Source organism: Halichoerus grypus, chromosome X (assembly GCF_964656455.1).
Source record: "Halichoerus grypus chromosome X, mHalGry1.hap1.1, whole genome shotgun sequence".
Classification (NCBI taxonomy): domain Eukaryota; kingdom Metazoa; phylum Chordata; class Mammalia; order Carnivora; family Phocidae; genus Halichoerus; species Halichoerus grypus.
The window spans coordinates 85,730,539-85,754,523 of NC_135727.1; the positions used below are offsets into that span (position 1 = coordinate 85,730,539).

The following is a 23,985-nucleotide window of genomic DNA, read 5'->3' on the forward strand; positions in this document are numbered from 1 at the left end:
CAGATCTCTTCCTAGTTGTGTGACATGGAATAAGTTACTTCAGCTCTCTGTACTTCAGTTTCCCCCATGAGTAAAATGCAGATTTCAACAGGTTGTGTGTGTGTGTGTGTGTGTGTGTGTGTGTGTGTGTGTTAAATGAGGGACTAAAAGTACAAAATGTAGACGAGTACCTGCACATAGGAAGGACTAAAAAAATGTTAACTGTTATTACTTCACAGTCTTTGGGCAATTTAAAGATAATAATTATCATCTTTTCCAATTTGTGTACCCCTCTCCGTTAGCAGGGCAGTTTACAGAGCACAAAAGAACTAATCAGACCTGCCTTACCCAGTGGTGCTTCCATTTAGAACCCTGTATCCCTACCCTGCTTGGGAAGCATGAACAATTCTCTTGTCCAACATAGCAAATGTCAAAACCACAGCTTGACCAGATTGTTTCTCTTTAGCCTTCCCAGTCTTAACATCCCTCCTCTAATTCTGTGCTTATGTACTGAGGCCCAGAGAGGTTAAGTAGCTGATTCAAAGTCTCAAAGCAAGCAATCAGGCAACTGTCATCACTAGAATCTGCAGAAGCCTTGTACGCTCCCAATCCCTGGAGCTCTCCATTCATACCTCCCCCGCATGGCTTGACCTCTTGCCCATGGCACTCACCATCTTCATCAGGAGTGAGGAAGGTATAGAAAGCTGGTGGATTCAAGGACTCCATGATCATGGACTCCACCATTGACTCAGACAGCAGCTCTAGCTCCTCAGGGAGATGGAGTAGGCTGACTGCCTCAGGGAGGGTGCCAGAAGGCAGCAAGACTGGCAGGTTTGGGGGGCTGCCTTCTGGCATAGGCCTGGAGCTGCTGGGTAGGCTCATTGTTGGGACTTCTGACACAGATGGTCCCAGAATTTGCCTGGCACTTCGGGGCCCTAGCAGCAGGTCATGCTGATGCCAGAGCTTTCTCGGGGCAGCCTAGAGGGCAAGGTGGAGCCAAAGGTAATAGGGAGGGCTTCTCCAAGGACAGAGGTGGTCATGGTGCTGCTGGGACTTGCGGGACTTGAGGTTGTGCTTGTGAATGTGCTTGGATCCCGAGGAGGTGGGGGCATAGGTCTGGCAGGTCTGGGGGGTAATGGGATTTTGGGTTTATTGGGGATTGGGGTCTTAGGTTTGGAAGATGATAAGCTTGGGTCATTTTGGGGAGGTAGGGTACTAGATTTAAGAGGTGATGGGATTATCTTAGGGGCCTAAGGTAAGAAGATCCTGGGGTTAGGGTGTGACAGATTGTCTGGGGTCTTGTGAGCAGGAACATTTGGTCTAGTGTGTGGTAGGTATTTGAGGATCTGAAGTGTGGAGACTCCAGGCTTGGGCTGTGGCAAGCTTTTGGGTGACTGTGATGTGAGTACCCCAGGTTGAGAGTGTGATAGAACATCCAGTTTGGGTTGTGATGGAGCACCAGGTTTGGAGGGCAGTGGAATAACATGTTTCATAATGCCAGCTTTGGGCTGGGATAGGGTGCCAGGATTCAGAGGTGGGACTTGTGTCTTGGAACTCATGGGTAATAGGGTACCAGGATTCTGGTGTGATGGTGCGCTGGGCTTCATAAGCAATGGGGCACCAGAGTTTGAGGGCCCAAAGGCAGCAGTTTTTATTCTGAGAGTTGGCTGAACCAAAGTGCCAGAATCCTGTTGTGCTGGATTTGGGGGCTTTGGGTGTGCTGGGGTGGATAGGGTACTTAGTGCTCTGACCCAGTGGCTCCAACTCCTTGGAACTGGGCATAATTTCTGTAGAGGCAGGAGTCGTTGAGGATAAATAGGACCTTGGTTTCACAAGCCTTGATTTGGGAGACACCTTGGGTACCAAGGCTGACTGGGCTGTGCCTGTCCCTAGGCCATGCCTGCTGCTGGATGAGGGCATAATGGTGCTGGTCCAGCTGCAGTGGAAGTCTGTATCCTGGCCTTCCCACTTGCCTCCTTGGGCTGCACCATGACCAGTGAAGTCAGAGGTGTGACAAAGTTGTATTCAAGGGACAGGTTGAGGACTTTGGCGGCCAGCAGGTGGAGAGTGGTGGTGTCACGGGCTTGGAAGCATCCCTCAGCAACTCTCCAATAGTGATGTAGGCCCAGAAGCAGCAGGTGAAGTGGGCTACATTGTAGGCTGGCTCCCCTGGGACACCAAAGTTCTTCTGGCTGCTGTTGGTGGCCACCTCACTGTGGCAGGCCACAAGAAGATGACCCTAGGGGCCACGGGCTGCCAGGTGGATGCCCAGTTCCTGCTTGCCTGCCTGCCTGCCTGCACTTGTCCTGCCACCACCAGTTCTGAGCCCCCAGAATAACTGGGGGAAAAGGCCCAAGGGGAGGCCCCAACCAAGCCGCCCAGGCAGTCCAGATGCACATCTGCCAGCAGAGGCATGGAGAGGCCCTCCTCATAGAGGTCCTCCAGCTGTAGGGGTGCATCAGTGCCCTCATACATGCACCGGGCTGCTCCCTGGTTCTCCAGGGGCAGGTGACACAGCAATGGGAAGTCAGCCTCATCCCCAGAGGCCAAACTGAAAAGGGACACCCTGTTGCCCAGCACCTGACAGATGTTGGAGAGGGTCACCCTGGGGGTCATCACACTGGCTGTGGGCTCCCCATCTGTCAGGAAGATGATGAGAGGAATCCTCCCCTTATTGGGGCCCCGTCCAGTCTCCTGATTGCTGTGGTTTAGCACTGCTATGGTTTAGCAGAGCTGGGTGAACGTTGGTCCCTAACTGGGAAGCTGACTGTGAGACCATCTTTTCTAGTTATTTCTATCGACACTCTGGGCACCTCACCAACCTCTCAGGCTCAGTCATTTCTCCTCATCTTTGCTCAGACTGTTTCTGCTGCTTATCCTTCCTAACTCCTCCACCCCCACACAGGCTCCCTGAGATCTGACAGTGGGGCCCACATGTCCTTGGCTTTTATCATTCCCTGCCTCAGACTATGATTTGCCCATTTCCTGGGGGGATATCTTAATTCTCTAGTCAGACAGGCAGCTCCCCAACGATAGCAACCCCACCTCCAGGCTACAGGGGAAGAAAGGGCTGAGTTGACAGGAGGTGGTGGGTGGGGGAGACTTGAGTACTTTTCTGAGAGACGATTGATCAAAAGCCAGAATCAGGACGGTAGCTTGACCAAATGCTTGGAAATAAGTATGTAGATTATTGATTTTAAAAAATTTTGGCAAATTCTTCTGAGTACATGCTTTAAAGAAACTCAGGGCCAAAGAAGAATGTGCCCTAAAATACATAGTGCTATGTTCTTTCTACTAGGAAAAGGGACCCAGAAGGATGAAGGGACGTATTTGGATAAAATATAATAGTGATATTTCAGGTATTGTGAGAGGTGAGGTGGATGGGGGAATGAAGGGAGCATTTCAAGAATTCCCCACATCTGGGGCACCTGGCTGGCTCAGGCGGTAGAGCACGTGACTCTTAATCTTAGGGTCGTGAGTTTGAGCCCCACGTTGGGTGTGGAGCCTACCTAAAACAGAAAAAATAAATAAATAAAAAATAAAAAATAAAAAGGAATTCCCCACATTACCATAGCCCATCCATTTGAGTGGGTAGGTCTAACACTTACAACCATCAGCTTCCCTGTGACCCAGGTAGTCCTTGGTGCTGTGGATATTCTGGATGGTAGCCTGGATGGAGCCTCCAGCTTTCTAGACAGTAACCGAGTCAGAAAAGGTGATGATGTTGAAGTGGTCGTTGACCCGCAGGTCACTCAGGATCACATTCGTGGCCTTTTCAGTCTGTGGGATATGGATGAAGTGAAGGAGATGGACCAAGGCTGGAGGTCTTGCTCAAGACTGAAAGGTTATGTCTATACAAGGTACTAAGGCCTAAGTGTTGTATGGTTTTAAGACTCTCTGACTCTGGCACTCTGGAAGTCTAGAATTCTCAGGGAAAAATGCTATAGGCCCCTATGGATCTAAGCCTAGAACTACACTGTCCAATGGTAACTGCTAGCCACATGTAGCTACTTAAATGTAAGTTAGTTAAAATTAACGAAAAAAAATGTTAAATCCTATTTCTTTACTTTCAGTAGCCACATTTCAAGTGTCCAATAACCACACGAGAGTTATTGCAGAGCAGTGGCTACTGTATGGGACACCTCAGAACTTTAGAACATTTCCATCATCAAGATAGTTCTATTAGACAGTGGTGGTCTAGAAGGTTCAAGCTCTATGCATTCAGGGTGCTAGAATCCTGTGTGTTCCATGGTTCCTGGACCCCATGACCCAGGATTCAGTGATTCCAGGACCCTAAAGCTTAAGAGCTTTATGATTCTAGGTCTTTATAACTTCCTTTCAGTGACTTTGGCATGCTTTGGTTCTGCCCCATGTAATCTGTTCTTTTACCTCACCTTCCATTTCTTCCAGGCGGATCTTCTCACCAGCCCCCAGATAACCCAGATTCCAATTTTTTTTTTTTTTCTCCACAACTTTGCTCTTGTTGAGCCCTTTGGATAACAGACCTTCCCACTTCCCCTTTACTTATCCGTATCTTCACTGCTCCTTCTCTGGGCAGCCCTTCCTTGATTGCTTACTTTGACCCATGCCCCTTGTACCCAGATATTCCCTGTCCCAGATGGTTTGCTGACTGTCATACGTAGAATATTTTCATTTTCCACAGAGATGTTGAGCCCTCTGAGAACAGGGCTTCAAATGCTTCTTCCTATTGGCTCCCTTCTCCATGGCAATACCTAGCATAGGGCTGGGCACATAGGAGGTTCAGGGAATACGGAATGTAGGTCCTAGAATTAGGTACCACTTATGGGGCACTTTTTGTGTTCCAGGCACTGTGCCAAATGCTTAGATGCATCAGCTCATTTAATCGTCATAGCAACACAATGAAAAAGGTACTGATATTATACCCATTTTATCAGTGACAACACTGAGGCCCGGAGAGTTGGAGTGACTTGCTCAGGGTCACACAACTAGTCACTGATGAACCAGGGACTCAAATCCATATTCTGGAGGTGTTAAACATTATGCCTTCAAAATTTTATATTGTTACAGATTTCGGAGACCACAAGGAATACCACTTGTGGCCCACCTTTCTCTACACCTTAAACTGATAGAAGATGCCTTGAATACTTTCAAGTGGATCAGAGTCTTTCCTGCCACAGGATGAGCTCAGGTCACACATTCTGGAATAGGGAGCTGAGGTCTTGCTCAAGACTGAAAGGTTATTTCTATACAAGGTACTAAGGCCTAAGTGTTGTATGGTTTTAAGGATTTAACCATTCATTCTTGTTTTCATTCAGAGGACTGCAACATAGAGCATGATGGCCCTTCCCGAGAATCTCCTGTTAACCAGAGACAAATTATGTTTTTAGAAGTATGTTGTTTAATCTATTGAGATTTTCCAGCTATCTTTCTGTTATTGATTTCTAGTTTAATTCCACTTGGTCTGAGAGCATATATTTATTGTATGATTTATATTCTTCTAAATTTGTTAAGGCGTGTTTTATGGCCCACAATGGAGTCAACCTTGGCAAATGTTCCATGTGAGCTTGAGACGGTTGTGTATTGTGCTGTTGTTGGATGAGGTATTGTGTAGATGTCAATTAGATCCAATTGATTGATGGTGCTGTTCAGTTAAACTATGTCCTTACTGATTTTGTGCCTGCTGGATCTGTCCATTTGTGACAGAAGGGAGCTGAAGTCTCTAACTATATAACAGTGGTTTCAGCTATTTCTCCTTGCAGTTTCTATCAGTGTTTGCCTCATGTCTTTTGACGTTCTACTGTTAGGTGCATTACACATTAAGGATTGTCATGTCTTCTTGGAGAGCCGTTATATAATTATAGTTCTATAAGATTTCTTTTTCAGTCTGAAAGCAGTCATTGTGTATTAACTGGCCAAATTGCAGAAATAATGATGCTAGATACCTTAGTTTATCCTTCTAATAAGCTGTTGATCTGGTCTTCCCTATTGCCAGCATCTGCACCTTCCACAAAATGGGTGATCTTTTTCTTCATTCCACCTCATGGAGAAGATAATTTGAAGGGCCACTGGAAGTCTTTTGTTTCTTTGAAACACTTTACAGTAATATAGATCTTGTGAATCAGATCCTCCATGCGAACGATGCCATATCTACCAAGAGATCGAGCAGTGTGTTATCTGTCAGGGAAATTTGCTTTTTGTTCCTTTATACAATGCATCTCTTTATCCCTGATAATTTACATGCTCTAAAGTTTACTTTGTCTGAAATTAATATAGCTGCTCCAGCTTTTTTATTAGTGTTCAGCATGGTATCTTTTATTTTTTCCCATACCATTACTTTTAATCTGTCTGTGTCTTTATATTTAAAATGGGTTTCTTGTAGACAACACATCGTTGGGTCTGGTTTTTTTTGTTTGTTTGTTTTTGTTAGGTTCTGTTTGGTTTTAATCAACACTGATAGTCTCTGTCTTTTAATAGGTGTGTTTAGACCATTCACAGTTAAAGTGATCACTGTTATAGATAGAATAATATTTGCCATGTTTTTAACCCTTTTCTATTTGCTGCCCTTGTTTTTCTTTTCTTTTCCTTCCTTCCTTCCTTCCTCCTTTTTTTTTTTTTTTTTTTGGTCTTCTACTCTTTTTCTGTCTTCTGTGGTTTTAATTGAGTGTTTTATATGATCCCATTTTCTCTTGTCTTTTAGCAGAGCCATTATGGTTTTAATTTTTTTTTTCTTAGTGGTTTCCCTAGAGTGTGCAATATGCTTTCACAACTAATCCAAGTCCACTTTCAAAAAACACTATAGCTTCATGTGTAGTACAAGTACCTCATGACAGAATATTCCCAATTCATCCCTCCTGTCTCTTATATAACATTGCTGTCATTAGTTTCAATTATCAATAAGCTGTATTCACTGAACACATTATTTCTGTTATTATTTTGAACAGTTTTTGTTAGAACAATTAATTCAAAAAGAAAAGAGTTTATCTTACCTGAATTCATTCCTTCCCTAACACTCTTTCTTTCTTTATGTAGACCCAAATATCTGAACTACACCATTTCCCTTCTCTCTGAAAACTTCTTTTCACATTTACCTGTGCAAGGCAGGTCTACCGGCAACAATTCCCTCAATTTTTGTTTGGCTAATAGTCTTTCTATCTCTTTCACGTTGGAAAGACAATTTTGCTGTATACAGAATTCTAGGCTGGTAGTTTTTGGGTTTTGTTGTTTGTTTGCTTTGTTTTGTTGTTCTTCAACACGTTAAATATTTCAGTTCACTCTTTTTTGTTGTTGTTGTTGCATGCTTTCTCAAGAGAAGTCTAAGGTAATTCTTATTCTTTTTTTTTTTTTTAAAGATTTTATTCCTTTATTCATAAGAGACAGACAGAGAGAGAGAGGCAGAGGGAGAAGCAGGCTCCCCGCTGAGCAGGGAGCCCGATGTGGGACTCGATCCCAGGACCCTGGGATCATGACCTGAGCCGAAGGCAGACGCTTAACCATCTGAGCCACCCAGGCGCCCCGGTAATTCTTATTCTTATTCCTGTATAAGGAAGGTGATATTCTCCATGGGCTTTTTCTTTTAGAACTTTTTCTTTGATTTTCTGCAGTTTGAATAGGATATGCCTATGTGTAGATTTTTTTGGTATTTATCCTGCATGGTGTTCTCTGAGCTTCCTAGACCTGTGGTTTAGTGACTGTCATTTATTTTGGAAAATCTGTACCCGGTATTCCTTCAAGTATTTCTTCTGTTATTTTCTTTCTTCTCCTTCTGGTGTTCCCATTACACATATGTGTTGCACTTTTGTAATTGTACACAGTTCTTAGATATTCTCTTTTGTCTTATTTTGTTTTACGTTCTTTTTTCTCTTTGCTTTTCAGTTTGGAAAGTTCCTATTAACACATCCTCAAGCTTATTGACTTGTTCTTTGTCCGTGTTCAGTCTCCTAATGAGCCCACACCAAAGGCATTTTTCATTCCTGTTACAGTGTTTTATATTTCTAGCATTTACTTTTGCTTTTCTCAGGGTATCCATCTCTGTTTGCATTACCTGTCTGTTCTTGCATGTTATCCACTTTTCCCATTAGGGCCCTTAGCATATTAGTCATGGCCATTTTAAATTCCAGGTCTAATAATTTCTCTGCCATATCAGTGTGGTTCTGATGGTTGATTCATCTTTTTGGACTGTGTTTTTTCATTTTAGCATGGCTTGTAAGTTTTTGGTGAAAGCAGACACGATGTGTCACGTAAAAAGACCTGAGGTAAATAGGTCTTTAGTGGTAGATTCTATGTTTATCTGGCTAGGAATTAGGTTGTGCTTGCTAGTTGTTACAGTTGCATGTGTCAGAGGCAAAAATTTCTTTTAGGGTCCTTGTTTTTGACTCCTCTATTGTCTTGGGTTTCTCGGGATATTCTTTCTTAAAGAGTCTAGGCTTCCAGTTCTGTCAGCTGTAATCTCCTGTTGTTATACAGGAATGCAGTGCATGTGGTGATACTGTGTGGGGGAAGGAGAAGCATTTCATAGTTCTATGCTCAGGTCTCAGTCTTTTAGGGCACCTATGCCCCTGAACTATGACCTCCACAAGTGCTCCTCAGCTTCTTCCTGACCTCAGTTGAGATGGAAAGGCTAGAAAAGTTTGGAGTTGGGTATATCCTTTCCCCTACACGTAAGACTACAAAAGACAGCTCTCAATATTTCCCTTCCCCCAGTTTGGTTACACCCTGGTAAAATACAAGTTAGTAGCCTTAGGTCCCATGGGCTCTATGGTTCAGAACTTCAAGGCACATAGACTGTACTGCTCCAGGTCACTTGAATTTTATAATTCTAGAGTCCCAGAGTATTGGAGTTCAAAATACTGCTTCCAAAACTTTATGGATTCAGGCTCTAAACTCAAAATCTCTTTGGCCTATGGCTCCACTATTCCATTCTAAGGGTGCTCTGGTAGAAGGGCTACAATATTTAAATCTAGATGGACCCAGGACTCTGTAGTTTCTAAGCACTACAATGCCAGGGCACCGTATTTTTCTGGCTTTGAAGTAAAATAAACAAACCAGGACAGAACAAACCTGTGGCCTCTGGAAGGTTCAGAGTCTAAATTGACTATGATCTTCTTTTTATTTGTTGACTCAGGTTTTATGACACCAGAGTTCTCCAGCTTGAAGGTTCTATGACTCTGGGCCCCTTGGCGATCTGAAGTTTTGTGCTTAAGGGTCTTGATGGTTACAGCCCCATTGTCCAATGTTTCAACGTTCCCAGTATTCTGTGGTTTCGGGTCTACATGGCTCCTGATGTGCAAGGTTACCAGGACCTTAAGGTAGGCCTCGGCCTATAAGATCCAAGGGTGAAGGGAGGTAGAGTCCCTGGTCCCAGGGGACCACTGTTCCCATACTCTCTGCTTTCTGAGCCTTCTAAAACAAGAGCTATGAAAGGTCTGCTGGGTCCTCGTTACCTGCTTCATCGTGGTGCCAAACTTGGAGCCAGCCGCTCATGTCAATAACGAATACCACGTTTTTCTTGACAGGTGGGAGGGCTCTGGGGGAAAAGTAATGAATAAAATAGCCCTCGTAAATCTGGACAAAAAGAAGTGAAACCAACAAGAACTGTGAAAGGCAGTCTAACTCAGGTCCCCTCTTGTTCTCCGACATAACACCCTGCTTTTTTCCTCCCTAGGCCTTCCCTCTGTTTCTAGTTAAATTAGGCATCTGTGCAGTTGTTTGTTTCAATGTCCATCTCCTCCACCAGAACTGTGTCTCTGCTGTTCAGGCTCTCAGCCCAGGGCCTGCCCCAGAGCTGTGGAGTGAATGAGACTGGCTTGTGGCCCGAGGCTCCAAGGATCAGGATCTCTGTAATATGTGAGTTCCTGTCCATGAGAGCTGACTTGCACAGTCTTGAGGGCCCCTGGGGACAGTTTGCCTGGGCTCCAGGAACTGTAAGTATTGTTTTAACCTCCCTGTATAGAGTGAGCCAGGGGCCCAGCTCCATTGCTGCCAGGGGCTGGGAGTTTGCAGGGCTTCCCTCTCCTCCTTAAACCTCCTTTCTGCTGTTGCTGGGCAGAGTAAGCAGGGAAGGAGGGAGCAGAGGCTGAGTGAGCTGTTTGTTCAGAGGGGATTGGTTAGACCAGGTGCAGATGCCTTGGCCTGCCAGGGATGTGATTGGCTGCTGACCCCCTTCCCCCACTCCATCTCCCCTCTGCAGAGCCTGGGGGCTGGGACAGCTAAGGGAAGTGGAGGGGGGAGCTGGGAAGGCCCCCAGGACCAGTGTCAGCTCAGCCTAGGGAAGTATGGGCTTGCTGAGGGTCTATGCTGCTCAGTAGCCTGAAGTAAGCCCTGCCTTGGGACAGCCAGCTTTATTCTCCTCTCTGCCATTCAGGAGCTCTCTGAATGGCAAGGCTGGACACACTATCTCCTTCTCTCTCACTCAGGGGGAAAGGAAGATAAGGGAGGACATCTTGCTCTTTCCCTCCACTCCAGCCTTTGAATTAGTTCACAAGTGCATATGGGGGCTCTGTCTCCACTTTCTCCTGGCACTCTACAGCAGTTCTCAAAGGCCTGGGTCGTCCATCCTGCAACTGCCCAGGCCCAAGGCAGAGTCCAGCTGCCCTCCTATTCCTCCCATAACCTGGGCAGGTGAGAGTTTCCAGAAAAATCACATTCTTATCTCCTCATGGTGGCCTCACACCTCACATCTTATAAGCCAGAGGCATGACCCAGGTCACCAACCTCTCACGCTCCCCTCAGCTGCCATGCCACCTCACTTGGCAGGAAATGTTTCCTTTCCTTCCTAATGAAGAAAATTAAGGGCACCAGGCCATGTCCCTTGGACTGCCCACCCCACCCTTGCACAGGGTTCACACACCCATACACCTCTTCCTCTATTAAGGACCAGACAGTCCTGTCCTGGACCCCATGCACTCCCAGCCTCCAGCACCTCCTCCACCAGTCAGACCCTTCTCTCCAACCTGCCCCACACATGCTACTGGGTCTTCTTTAAGATGCGGGAAGTGTTGTGTCTTTTCCATCCACTAAGACAGTCCCCATTGATCCCAATCCCCTCAAAACTTCAAACCATCTCCTCTCCTCCCTGCAGCATGCCAAGGTAATGAAATCATCACCTACAGTGGTCTGCCCACCTCCAGCTTATTCCTCTCCACACCACAGACTGGCTTCAGCCCCCACCACACACTGACTCTTCCCTCACTAAAGGCAACAATAACTAGTTGGTTTCCAAACTCAATGGGTGTATTTTGATTCTTATTGAACTGCAGCTCCCTGATGTATTTCACAATTGGCGATCACTTTTGGTCCCAAGAAGAATCTTCTGTCCTGGGAATCAGAGATGGCAAACTCTCCTTATTCTCCTACCAGATTTCTGGCCCATTTGATTCAGCCTCTTACTTGAGCTCCATTTTCTCCCCCTGTCCCTTAAGCAGTGCTTCCTGATATATTTTTTTTTTTTTTTCAGTCGTGGCATGCAAAGAAAATGACTATGCTTGTGTAGCACAATGGAGGGAAATGGTGGGGATATAGAGCTCTGAGCAGACTGTTGGCAGCTGGTGGGGCTGGATACCCAGAGAGCTGAGGAGATCAATGGCTGCTGGACTGGGAAGCTGTGCCTTAGCAATTGCCATCCTGGATCTGCTCTTCTGGCTCAACACATTCTCCCTGGGTCACTTCCCTACCTCTCGTATTTTCAGTCCCTGAATCTCCACGATGACTCAATACCTCTTTCTCCAATCCAATGCTCTCCACTCTTTCCCCTCCACAACTGCATACCTGATCACCGTTGGACCCATTCTCTTGGATGTCTGAAGATGCCTCCAATGTATTTTGCCCAAACAATAAAGTCATATATTTCCTCCATCCTGCCCTTGTGTGCCTTTGTCATTTACAGACCCTATCAACCACATGGTCACTCCAGATACAAACCTTGGCGTCACCCTTGAATCTTCCTGTGCCCCTCACTCCCCACATCCAACCAGCCACCAATTCCTTCTGGTTTAATCTGCTGGATATATCTCAGGCCCACCCTTCCTCTCCATCCCAAACTAACAAAACCCAGATTCAAGACTTCTTTCTCTTTGGTTCTGCTGCTTCTATTGTGGCCCCTCCCATCCATGCATCTTTGCAGCAGCTGCTCAGTCGGGTCTTTCTAAACTCAAACCCCATAATGTCATTCCCTCTCATGGCTCCCTTGTCACCTCCAAGACATATTCCATGTTCCTTATCATGCCCCTGCAGCACTCGTAGCCTTCGGTCTCACCTCTTACCATTTCTTGTGCCTCAAATCAATGTTCCAGGAACTCCAACCTACTTGAGGCTCCCTAAACACCCCTGGGTATTTCCAGCCTTTATTCCCTGTATCAGGCAGCCCCCAGTTGGCTAGAATACCTTTCTCTTTCCACAGCCCCTCTCCCAACTTGGTACACGGTCTTGTATTCCTTAACCCGGGTCGGTCTTTACTTCGGCCAGGGAGCCCTGCCTGACCACCTTCTTCCCTCATGACGGCATCCATCCCAGCTTGTGTTGTCACTGGAAGAGCACTTCTCATCTTGTGTGTGTGTGTGTGTGTGTGTGTGTGTGTGTGTGTGTCTCTGTTTCACCCAGAGACAGTGAATAGGATCTGTGTGTGATGCACTTCAGGGTTCCCAGCACCAGCCAGCAGTGGGCATGAAGGAGATTAGGTACATAGGGAGTCCCAGCTGAGTGAATGAAGGGGTGAATGTGCTGGACTTTGAAAGATGGGCATACTCAAGCAGGAATGGGAAGTCAATTGAGGGGTTCTTGGTAGGGGATGCAGGAGTCAGGGCACACAGTAAATGGGAGTATCTGTCTTGCTATTTAGTGCCTAATTACATCTGTTCTAATTATATTTCTGCTCCAGGCAATGGTCAAAAAGGTAAAGAACAGGAAGCAGACAAATACCTCAATTTACACACCCACATGATAGAACACCAGGTTAAGGCCCCTGCTGCCACCTACTGGCAAGGTACCCTCAGCTCCTATTCTGCGAGGGAGAATTATTTTATTCCCCCTACACAACAGGCTGTACCATACCTCTGTGCCTCTGCACATACTGTCCCCCACTCTCTCTGCATGCTATTCCCTTCACACTATCGACCCAGGCAGAGGTAGAGTCTATTCATATTTTCCCAGGCTAATTTAAAGGCCAACTCCTTTAGGAAGGCTTTCCTGGAACCCTCCTCAGTGGTATCTGCACATAACCCATTACAGATTTATACGCAGCATTTAGAACCGTTTATGACTGCCGAAGCTCTATGTATCCGGCTGCTTAGGGACCGGGATGTTCCAAAGGAAGACTAGGGGTTGTGTCCACCTCATTTCTGAGATCCCAGAGTCAGTGAGGACAGGACTGGGCTAGAGTAGCTCTGCTTGGTGGCGATGTATCCACGTATGAATGAATGAGTAAATATGTGCATGGGAAGAGGTGTTACCAAAGCACTATATTAGCCCAGAGCAGACAGAGGAATTGTCCGTGGGCTGGGGTCATCAGAGAGGTGGCACTTGAGCAAGGTCTTCAAGGACGAGGACCAGTGGAGAAAAGAGGGAGAAGACATTCCCAGGGCAAGCAGATAGTATAAGCAAATGCTCAGACACAAATGAGTGGCAAATTCAGGTGTTTTTGAAGAAAGGCATGTGGTGTGGTGTTGTATGGTGTGGTGTGGTGTGGTGTGGTGTGGTGTGGTGTGGTGTGGGGCAGCCAGAGGGTGGTTTGTGTGCTGCAGGTGGTGAGAGGTATGGCAGGAAAGGAAGGCTGGGACCAGACGTCTCAGGCTGCCATGCAATCGTTGTTGTCAAGCCAAGGGTCTTGGATCCATGCTCTAACCCTCTGGCAGAGCATGGGATCTCTGCATATTCTTCACGAATGTGTGAGCTCAGAATTAAGGGCTCCCTGTTTAGGCCGATGGCTCAGGTGAGGCAAAAAGAATTTTTCAAACTTAGAGACGGCAAGAAAGTGTGAGGGAACATGAGAGCATCAGAGCTGCAGAAAGTGTGAGAGCCCCATGAGTGTGAGAGACCAATTACGGGCCAATGGTTCACTTTCCAAAAGGACTGGTTAAGAGTGGGCTATAACTTGATTCAATTAGGAATGGATACACTTCAGGGCGCCTGGGTGGCTTGGTGGGTTAAGCATCTGCCTTCGGCTCAGGTCATGATCCCAGGGTCCTGGGATGGAGCCCTGTGTGGGGCTCCCTGCTCGGTGGGGAGTTTGCTTCTCCTTCTGCTTCTCCCTCTGCCCCTCCCCCTCCCCCTGCCCCTGCTCCTGCGTGCTCTCTCTCTCTCTCTCTCACTCAAATAAATAGAATCTTAAAAAAAAAAAAAAAAAAAAAGAATAGGTTCATTTGGAGTTTCATTCAATTTATACAGTTCCAGGTCTCTAACACTTAGAGGAAGCACATGTGTCTCCTATGGTGTGAAGTCATGTGTCCCTATACTACATTCTGTCCGTGTTCACTTGTCCTCACTGATCTCTAGGGAAAACCAGATGAGCAACTTGCAGAAGCCAGATTACTGGCCAGGCCTGTCTGACTCCAGAGCCCATACTCTTTCCATTCCCCTGGCTCCCTCACCTGCACGTCTCCAGTGATGCCCTCCATGACTACATCGTACTGGACCACAAAGTGGGCCAAGATGCCTGAGCTGGAGAAGGCAGACTGGTCTTGCAGTGTGGGGCAGAAGGTGATTCAGACACAGGTCTCTCCCCTCTCAATCCTGGTGGATGGGGGCAAGTCAGCCTCACCTGTATGGGTGGGGAGGGTTGAGATGGGTGGCATGGAAGGCTCACCAAGCAGAAATCCAGGAAAGGGGACATCAAAAGGGGCAATATCTGAGCATGGGGAAAAGCAAACCCTGCACCACCTGCTGCTCCTCCTGCTTACAACACCCTTCCACTTGCCCCAGTCCTATAATCCTCTCCTAATCCCACAACTAGCTCCTCCTGCTCTGCCTCTTCCTGCAGGCCCAGGCTGACAGACCCAGCCCTCCCCACAGCTCCCAGGCTCTGGAAGTCTGACCCTCACCCGCAACACCGCCCTGGCTCACGTGCCCTCCATCCCTGGGCCCAGTCTCTGGGCCTCCATCCCTGGGCCCAGTATCATGTCCCCAGGTAGACCAGGGACCTGCATCTCCTCCCACGGAGGCTGTGGAGTGTGTGCTGCGGAGAGAGACAAACACGGAAACAGGGCCTAGGTCCCCTCCCATGCCCCTTACTGCTGTGGGAAATTGCAGCCTAGCAAGGTTCTCCTCTGGGATAGAATTTTATGTGTTTTCTTCCCCCTCTGCCTTCTGACTCTCAGAATCACGTGCGTGAATAAGGCTTTTAGCGCCTCATGAAATCACAGATGATTTTCTGGTCCCGGATGTTTGCCGAGCCGGCCACAAGATCAACTCTTCTGGAATTCCAGCGCAAGACAAATGTCCATTTAGACATGTCTCTGTGCCTCCTTTTTTCCAGAAAATGGAACCTTGGGAATTCTGCTTCCCCCCTCCTTCCTGCTACAGCTGCCAGGAAGCTTAGGGGCAAACTGAGCCCCCATACTCTCTGAGGCGCCTGCTTACATACATTCCCTTGGCTTCCTTCCTTTGAGAGGTCTTTGTTCTGTTTTTTCCCCACAGGATTGGCTCTACCCTCTGTTTTAACCTTTAAGGAGAAGGGGGAGGGAGCTGCCATTTATAGCTTAGGGCTTAAGAGTACAGCCTGCAAGGACTCAGATGCTGCCTGTGGGCCCTTGGACAAGTTATTCACACTCTCTAAGCCTCAGTCTCCTCATCCATAGCACGGGAATGATAACAGCTCTTATTTCATAGACAGTGATTGTGGGGATTAAATGAGACCATTTATGTAAAGCATTTGGAACCGTACTTGGTTCTTAGTAAGTGCTCAAACAATTACAGTTATCATCACATCTTCATGAGACTCTGCACCAGTGATTTGTAAGAAGGAATTTTCTCAAATCCTCACAATGGTCCTGGGCTATAGATGGCATCTCCCCATTGTACTGGCGGGAAAAGTGAAGCAGAGCAATTGAGTGATTTGCCTGGGTCCCACCTTAGGAGAAGGTCAAAGCTGGGATTGGAACCCAGGTCTGTGTGGCTGTCTCTCTCCTTTATGTATGTATACCACCCTGCGTCTCTGGGCCAGCAGGCTCAAATGAGGCAAAGCCTCCAAGCTAAACAGCTTGGTGAGGGTGGCCACATGGCATAAGTGGTTTCTCTGTGCCTGTCCATTCATCTCTCAGAGGAGGTGGGTAGGCCAGCTCAGTTGTTCTCCCATCTGGCTGGATATCAAATTCACCTGCAAATGGGTTAAAAACATAGATTCCTGGGCCCCTCCCCAACCTACTGAAGCAGAATCCAGAAGGGTGGGGTCCAGGAATCTGTATTTCTAACAGCTCACATAGTGATTCTGATGTAGCCAGTCTGGCCTTCAAACATCTGCAGACGAAATTTAAAGCGAGGCTGGCAGCCAGGACAGCTCTCTGGCCTACAGAGCCTGAGATGGGATCCTCAAGGGCAGCCTGCAATTCACACTGTCTTCCCGTTGCCCTCTGCAAGGTTTGGTTATGTCGGCTTCTGCAACTTCAGTATTTATCACCACGTGATTTTATGGAGCCCAACAAGCTCCCCCTACTGCAAATTTTATTTTTTCGTAAGAGAAATCACAATTTGGAAAGTTATTGGACGTGTTAATTTCACACAGCTTGCAAGGGTCAGACCAAGTTTATAACACAAGTATTTTGAAGTCCAAACATTACCCCTTCTCATTTGAATGCAGAGGGATCTTGGCAGTAAGGTTAGGGCAGAAGTGGTACTAAAAGGAATTCCAAGTGCAGTTTCCCATTTAGGGAAGGCCAATATGATGGTTGACACATAGTGCTGCTGACATTCTTCTGTGGGTGTTGGTACAGGCTGCTGGCCCTCAGAGACGGTATATGAACATAGCCAATGCCCATTCTTTCTGACACTGTGACCTCTACACTCAGACTTGTGACCAATTGGCCAAGCCTCAGGCTAACCACCACCAGGTACTGGCCCTGGTGCCACTGCAGCAGCCCCTGATAGACCAGGGGGAAAGTCACCTCTGTACCTGCTGCCAGGCTAGTAGAGATTCCGAACTTCTCTGATATCCAGTCTCTGGACATGAAAGGGAGAAGGGTGGACAGGGGCTGGGATCTCATAAGGGGGAAGAAAATGGATAGATGATCTAGTTCTGCCCATGCCCACCCTGGCCCCAGCAGATCTGACCAGGCTTCCAGTTCAACTAAGTCCCTTACCCATAGTTTGTCATCTGCTCATTAATCTCTCTCCCTCATTCACACTCCTAAATATTGTGCCTGAGAAATTGATCCACAGACAGCTTACACATAAGGAAACTCTGTGGGTGAAAATCTAAATGTAGAATAGAACAATAAATGGCTAATGTTTTGTTTTATGAAAATTGTTTTCCATTTACACACAATGCCTCTTTCCCATCAAATGGCCCCTCACACCCATCCTCTCCCCATGCTTTAGAGTAAACTTGTTTATATGTCATTAATTCCTCCGTGTGCAGTAGCCAAACCTAAAGTTTATGTGTTTGATGAAACTCTTTGGAAGCTGGGAGGAAACACTGAAGGAAGAATGTACATTTCGGCCAGTAGAATGGAACTCAGTTAGGAAAGAGGATTCAATTTAGAAAAATCTTACTTGAATATAACCTTACTAGAAGGTGCCAGTTCTTTTTTTTTTTTAAGATTTTATTTATTTGACAGAGAGCGAGAGATGGTGAGAGCAGGAACACAAGCAGGGGGAGTGGGAGAGGGAGAAGCAGGCTTCCCGCCAAGCAGGGAGCCTGATGCAAAGCTCGATCCCAGGACCCTGGGATCATGACCTGAGCCGAAGGCAGATGCTTAACGACTGAGCCACCCAGGCGCCCCAGAAGGTGCCAGTTCTTAAATAAGCCACATCCTGCTAGGAGGAGGAAAGTGGAAATGGGGATGTAAACTCCTATTTAGTGAACACCTACTTTCTTACAAGTTTGGATATTAATTAACTTACATCATCTTCATGTAATCTTATGAAGTAGAGGTCATTATCTCCATCTTACAGAAGTAGGAACTGAGGCCCTGGGAAAACATGTGTAAGTTCCTGATCACACAGCTAAGATGAAATTGGTCACATTTCAGACTGGATGAAGCCTTACCTGATGCCTACATGAGCAACTGTCTTTCCCTGCTGATGGGCTTTCTCATAGATTTTCTTTGCCTGGTGCTTCTCTTTGACTTCTGCAACATAGACTTTATTGTTGATGGTCCTTACAGAGGAGGAATGAGAGAGACAGAAACAGAAAAAGGAAAAAAAGAGGTGGTTAACAACATAGAGAGAAGGATACAAACAAAAAAGTTGGAGGAAGAGAAAGATGGGGGATGGGGAGAGAGAAAGAGCAAAATAGTACTATAGAACCAGAGTGAGAAAAGGAACAAGAGAAGAGAGGGGAGGCCAGGTAGATAAAATCAGGTGAAGCAGTTATCATTATCTCCATTTGTCAGGTGGGGAAATGGAGATCACACAGTTGGCATATGGTGGACCTGGTGTTGGGACTTTTACATTTCTCAAAGTGTTGAATGAATTCCATGTTTTGGCACATAAGGCTTTGGGACACAACTGAACATTTTTATTGTAATTGTTATGTGTCTACTGTAATATGTATTAAAATATAACTAACGCATTGAACCCATGAACTCACAGATATTGCTGCTTAAGATAAGACTAATTTAGGTAATCTTAAAAAGTGTATCTATTTTTAAAAAACTATATTAAGTAAATAATATGGTAGGTGGTACATGTGGTAAAAATTGTGAAAGCAAAATGCAAATCCCTGCAAAGGCATCTGGCCTGACTAGGGAGGGGGCCTTGACCTTAGAGAACTCAGAGACTAATGGGATACTAAATCAGACTGCTTACCATCCCCCTTCAATTTTTTCCATTGCTCTAAGGAAGCTAATAGAGTGTAAATTTCAAAGAAGGGAGGGAGCACTTTTTTCCCAAGCCTTTAGGAAAGGGTCCTAGAGGAGGTGGCCTTAGTGCTAGGCCTGAAAAACAGGGAGACTTTGGATATACGTTCTTCACTGACCATGCCTTTTTAGTCTCTTTTGTTGGCTCTTTCTCTTCCTGCCTCTAAGTCTTTGGGACACTCCATGACTCTGTTCTCAACCTCCCCTTCCCCTCCTCTGTTCTTTCTACAGTCACTCTCTAGGTGAAGTCATCTACCCTCATGGCTCTAAATTAAATATCATTTATATGCAGATGACTCCCAAATCTGTATCTCTCTTGTTTACCTGTCCCAAGAACTCCAGAGGTACATATCTAATTGCTTAGTTGACATTTCCACTAGAATGTCCAATAGATACCTAAAGCTTAACATAACCCAAACTTAGTTCCTGGTATCGCCCTCACCTCCACAATCTACTCCTCCCCAGTCTTCCTTATCTCAGGAAATAGTGTTTGGCTGAAAAATTTTAGAGTCATGCCTGACTCCCCTCTTCCTCTCACACTCCACATCTAATCCATCAGGGAATTTTGGCTCTATCTTTAGATACATCCACAATCTGACTACTTCTTACCACTCCCACAATTACTACCCAAGTCCAAACTACCAACATCTCTTGCTTGGACAAATGACCTATTAACTGGCTTCCCTCTTTAAAGCCTTGCCTCTTTATTATCTGTTCTCTTCACAGTAGTCAGAAAGATCATTTAATCCTAAATGAGGCCATGTCCCTTCTTCACTCAAAACTCTCTGTGACTGTCTTAACTCAGAGTAAAAGCCAAAGTTCTCACCAAGGGCCCCATGGCCCTTTACAGTCTGGCTCACTGTTACCTCTTTAACCCCATATCCTCCTAATCTTTCCCTCATTTATTCTGCTCCATCCACACTGCCCTCATTGCTGTTTCTTGAATTTGTTCAGCATACTCCTGTCTCAGAGCTTCTACAATGACTGTTCCCTTAGTCTGGAACACTCTTCCTCTAGATCTTTGCAAGTCTTACACCCTATCTTCTTTCAGGTCTTTGTTCAAATGTCATTTCCTCAGAAAGATATCTTTGATTACTCTAAAAGAGCACCTTCCTATTCACTCTGTATCTCCCTTGCTCTACTTTCTATTTCTTTGTAGCACTTCTCATCCACAAACTGACATATACTTCCATGTTTAATTTTTCCTTGTCTGTCTTCTCCAGTGGACTGTGAGCTCCTTTAGGGTGGGGATTTTGTCTGTCTCATTTGCTGCTGTATACACAGTGCATGGAATATGGCCTAGCACACAGCAGGCACTCAACAATTATTTGTAGAATGGCCATTCTGGATAGACAGCACAAAAACACAGACTGTATTTCAAGGAACAGCAAGTATTTAGTTAGAGCAGAGGTACAGGTAAAGAAGGTATGGAGGGAAGTTTGGAGTGGTTGGGTAGGCCTAGAGAATAAAGGGATTTGAATACCAGAATCAAGGAGCTCATATGGCAGTGAAGTCTTTTGCTATGGAGAATAAGGAGTCAGGGATAAATCCTGAAAAGGGAAGGGATGGGTCAGAGCTGTCCTTTAAGGAGTGGTAGATAATTCAGTGTCCTAGAGAATATTAGTGCAATTCTGTAAGAGGCAGAAACAACAGTCTCCATTTTCATATGGAGAAACTGAGGCACAGATATGGGGGTGGGGTGGAGGTGGGGGTGAAGTTATTTGACCAAAGCAGTGTCTGCCAGGAACACTTGAGGAGGATATGCAGCTTGCAGAAGAGACCACTCAGGCGGGAAGTGTTTCTAGGCAGCTGAAACGGACTATTGCTGCACTAGTGTGGGGGTGGGCTGGGCTGGCACTGCCCCAAGGTCTCCTGGGAGGTGTGGGGGTGTAGGGTGGAGCTGGTCTGGCAGCAGCACACTGGGGCCTCTGTGTATGTGCTGCCTCCAGCAAGCATACTTTCCACAGAGTCTGCCCAAGAACATTTCCTCCAGCCTACTTTGCTTAATTAAAAAAAATTCTTTTGGTGTTTTTTTTTCCTATTGAAGCAAAAAACCAAATTCTGCCCCACTACTTGGCCCTTGCATCATTTGACCAGCAACCTCTCTGGTTAGCGCTCATACTACAAATCCATACTAACTTTTTTGCCTTTGATCCTCCCTCCTTTCCCTGGTTTCTCACATGCAATGATTCTGGTCCCTTCAAATCTTACCTATATAGAAAATCATGGTTCTAGGAAGCCCTCTTTAATCACCTCAGCACCTCTCCCCCTGAACTCCCTGGCCAGGAACACACATCTCACCTCCTCCAAACTTCCCTCTCCCTAGGGGAGTGCCATCTGGCCATCAAAGCCAGGAGGTTCCAGATAACAAAGCCCAGGGCTGTTGTTGAGACTTACCGGTTGTTTACAGTACAAGGACCCCCTCTGGTGAAGGAGGTCAGAGCAAAGACTGAAACTGCCTATGCTGGCCTTACTCAACTGCTAAATCTGAGTCCTCTCCCCAAAGCCAGGGAGGGCCTTTTCTAGTTCACAATAAGGTGTTATATGGGCTAATGAGGCCCCACTTAGCTCCCCTTGACCTGCTCCTTCTCCCATTTTTATCATCGCAAAGAAGGCATTGTCATCTACCAGGTCAGACAAGGTGAAATCAGGTTGGCATCTCTGTATTACTTACTTTTCACATACATCAAGTTGTTTCTCCCTCTTTATGGTCTCTAATCCCACCACCACTGCACTGCTCCAGCCCTCAGCATCCCTCAGGTTCCTTACTGAGCTCTCTGTTTCCCAGTTGGCCCCTCCAGCCCACCTCCATTTCATTATTGTCATTCCTTGCTTAAAACCTTGCCATGTCTCCTCGCTTTGGGCCACAGTTATTTCTTTGTTTTTTAAAGATTTGTTTATTTATTTGAGAGAGAAAAAGAGAGCATGAGTTGGAGGGGCAGAGGGAGAGGGAGAGAGAGAATCTCAAGCAGACTCCCTGCTGAGGCGGGGAGCTTGATCTCAGGAGCCTGAGATCATGAGCCAAATCAAGAGAAGGACGCTTAACCAACTGTGCCACCTAGGTTCCCTGGGCCATAGTTATTTCTAAAGTGAGGTGCACATGCTCCAGGGGGTGCTGGAGATAAATCATGAGGGAATGGGAAAGATTACCACTCTACTTATAGGGTTTTTTTCCCTCATCCTTTGTTTATATTTTTGCATATGCTTCATACTATACCTAATATAGTTGCTCAGTAGTTATTTATATAATTTATAAGTTAATAAATATACATATTTGGAGATTACCTGATCAAATTTTTTCTGATGGGTGTGCAAACACATAAGATGGTTTTGGACACTACGAAGTAAGGGCCAGGAACTTGATCTGGCATTGGCAGCCTTCTACTACCTAGGCTTTCCTTACATCTCCAATCTTATTTCAGACCATTCTCTACTCCTGCTTGTGCCCTACACTCCAATGACATTGAAATTCCCCAGCCCTGCCCTCTCCTTGCTCACCTGGTGAATATCTCATATTTCAAGCCTCAATTTATATGTCATCTCTGTAAGGCTTTCTCCTCCTGCCTGGGGGTGGGGGAACTAACCACTGTCTCCTGGTAGACCTCACCATTCCCATCATCCTGCATTCACATTTCTCTTTTCTCCCAACATATTATTAAAACTATCTGCTTCCTTTTTCCTGTCCCCCATTAGACTGTGAACTCTTTGGGAGCTGGGACTGTGTGTAATTTATCTTCCTCTTTCCGTAGTACCCAGCACAGTGCAAGTCACACAGTCGGCATCAGGAAATGTTTGCTAAAAAAATAATCAAGCTAACATTATCAGGGACTTATGTCCCTGGCACTGATTTTAGCAGACACTTTCACATATGTAAACTAATTTAATCCTTCCAAGTGGGTCCTAATTTTATCCCCATTTTACAGATGTGTAAAATGAGACCCTGAGAAGTGAAGTGACTTGTCCTGAGTCCCAAAACTGGCAGAGCCAGGATTCAAACTCAAGAAGTCTGATCTCAGAATGCATGCTCTTTATCACCATGCTCTGCTGAAAAATGGACAAAAGAATGAAAAAGTGTTCACACAAATGAATAAAACAGTAAGTTTGGAAGCAAACATATATAGTGAAATTGGAGATAAAGGCAAGGTGAGGCAGATGCAGGTCAAAGAATGGCTTTATGGGCCTCAGCTTGTGACTTGAACAGGACAGAGATGATCAAGGTGTGAGCACAATGAGAAGCCACAGTAGAATGTATGCAATAGCTTGTCATCAACAGCTGAGAGAGAAGACAGGGAGGTGGGTTAAGTAGACTCTACCCTGGGCCTACATGTGCTTGGAAACATGTACTTGGGAACCCAGAACTCCTGAACAGACCACAGGGTACAGGTGGAGAAACTGAGGACCAGAGAGGGAAAACAGCCTCTGTCATCCATTTCATAAATCTGCTTAATATTCTGTGAGCTTTATCAAGTCTCAGAACCAGATTTTCAGAAGATCACAAATTAAGGGACCTCTGGACAAGTGTTCCAACACAAGTGTTTCAACACTTTAACTCCTCATTTTGGTATTTGGACCACCAGCACATGAATCTCCTGGAGATCTTGTTAAAATGTAGATTCTGATTCAGCAAGTCTGGGGTGGGGCCTGTGATTCTGCTTTTTCTGAAAAGCTCCCAGGTGATGCTGATGCTGCTAGTACATGGATTTTACTTTGAGTAGCAAGGCTTAGAGTATAATAGAGTGGCTGTCATTCATTAAGCCCTACTCTATGCAAAGCACTGTGATAAACATATATATTTTCTTCCTCTTTAGGATCTCAGGTGTAAAAAATTGCATCTGATAAGTGCCATCATGCACTGAAAGCACGATAACCATCTGGCACCCATGATCTTATTTAATTCTCGAATTGACTCTCTGAGCTAGATACTACTCTTGTCCACATTTTGCCAATGTGTTAACTGGGCCTAGAGACTGAGGTCACATACAAGTAAGATATTGATCTTCTTCCTCACCTTTCCTGAAGCCAT

General features: G+C 45.9%; 1 protein-coding gene across 1 annotated transcript; it reads right to left on the reverse strand.

Annotated features, from left to right (window-relative positions):
- Positions 1-456: 456 nt before the first annotated feature.
- Positions 457-23,985, reverse strand: ITIH6 (inter-alpha-trypsin inhibitor heavy chain family member 6). Its single transcript, XM_078064036.1, is given in 17 exon segments — positions 457-951; positions 954-1,718; positions 1,720-1,907; positions 1,910-2,077; positions 2,080-2,269; positions 2,272-2,704; positions 2,706-2,730; positions 3,588-3,759; positions 9,402-9,431; positions 9,433-9,522; positions 14,541-14,710; positions 15,529-15,610; positions 16,854-17,103; positions 18,152-18,262; positions 23,080-23,126; positions 23,128-23,235; positions 23,971-23,985. Coding segments are annotated over 17 exon segments (3,339 nt in total).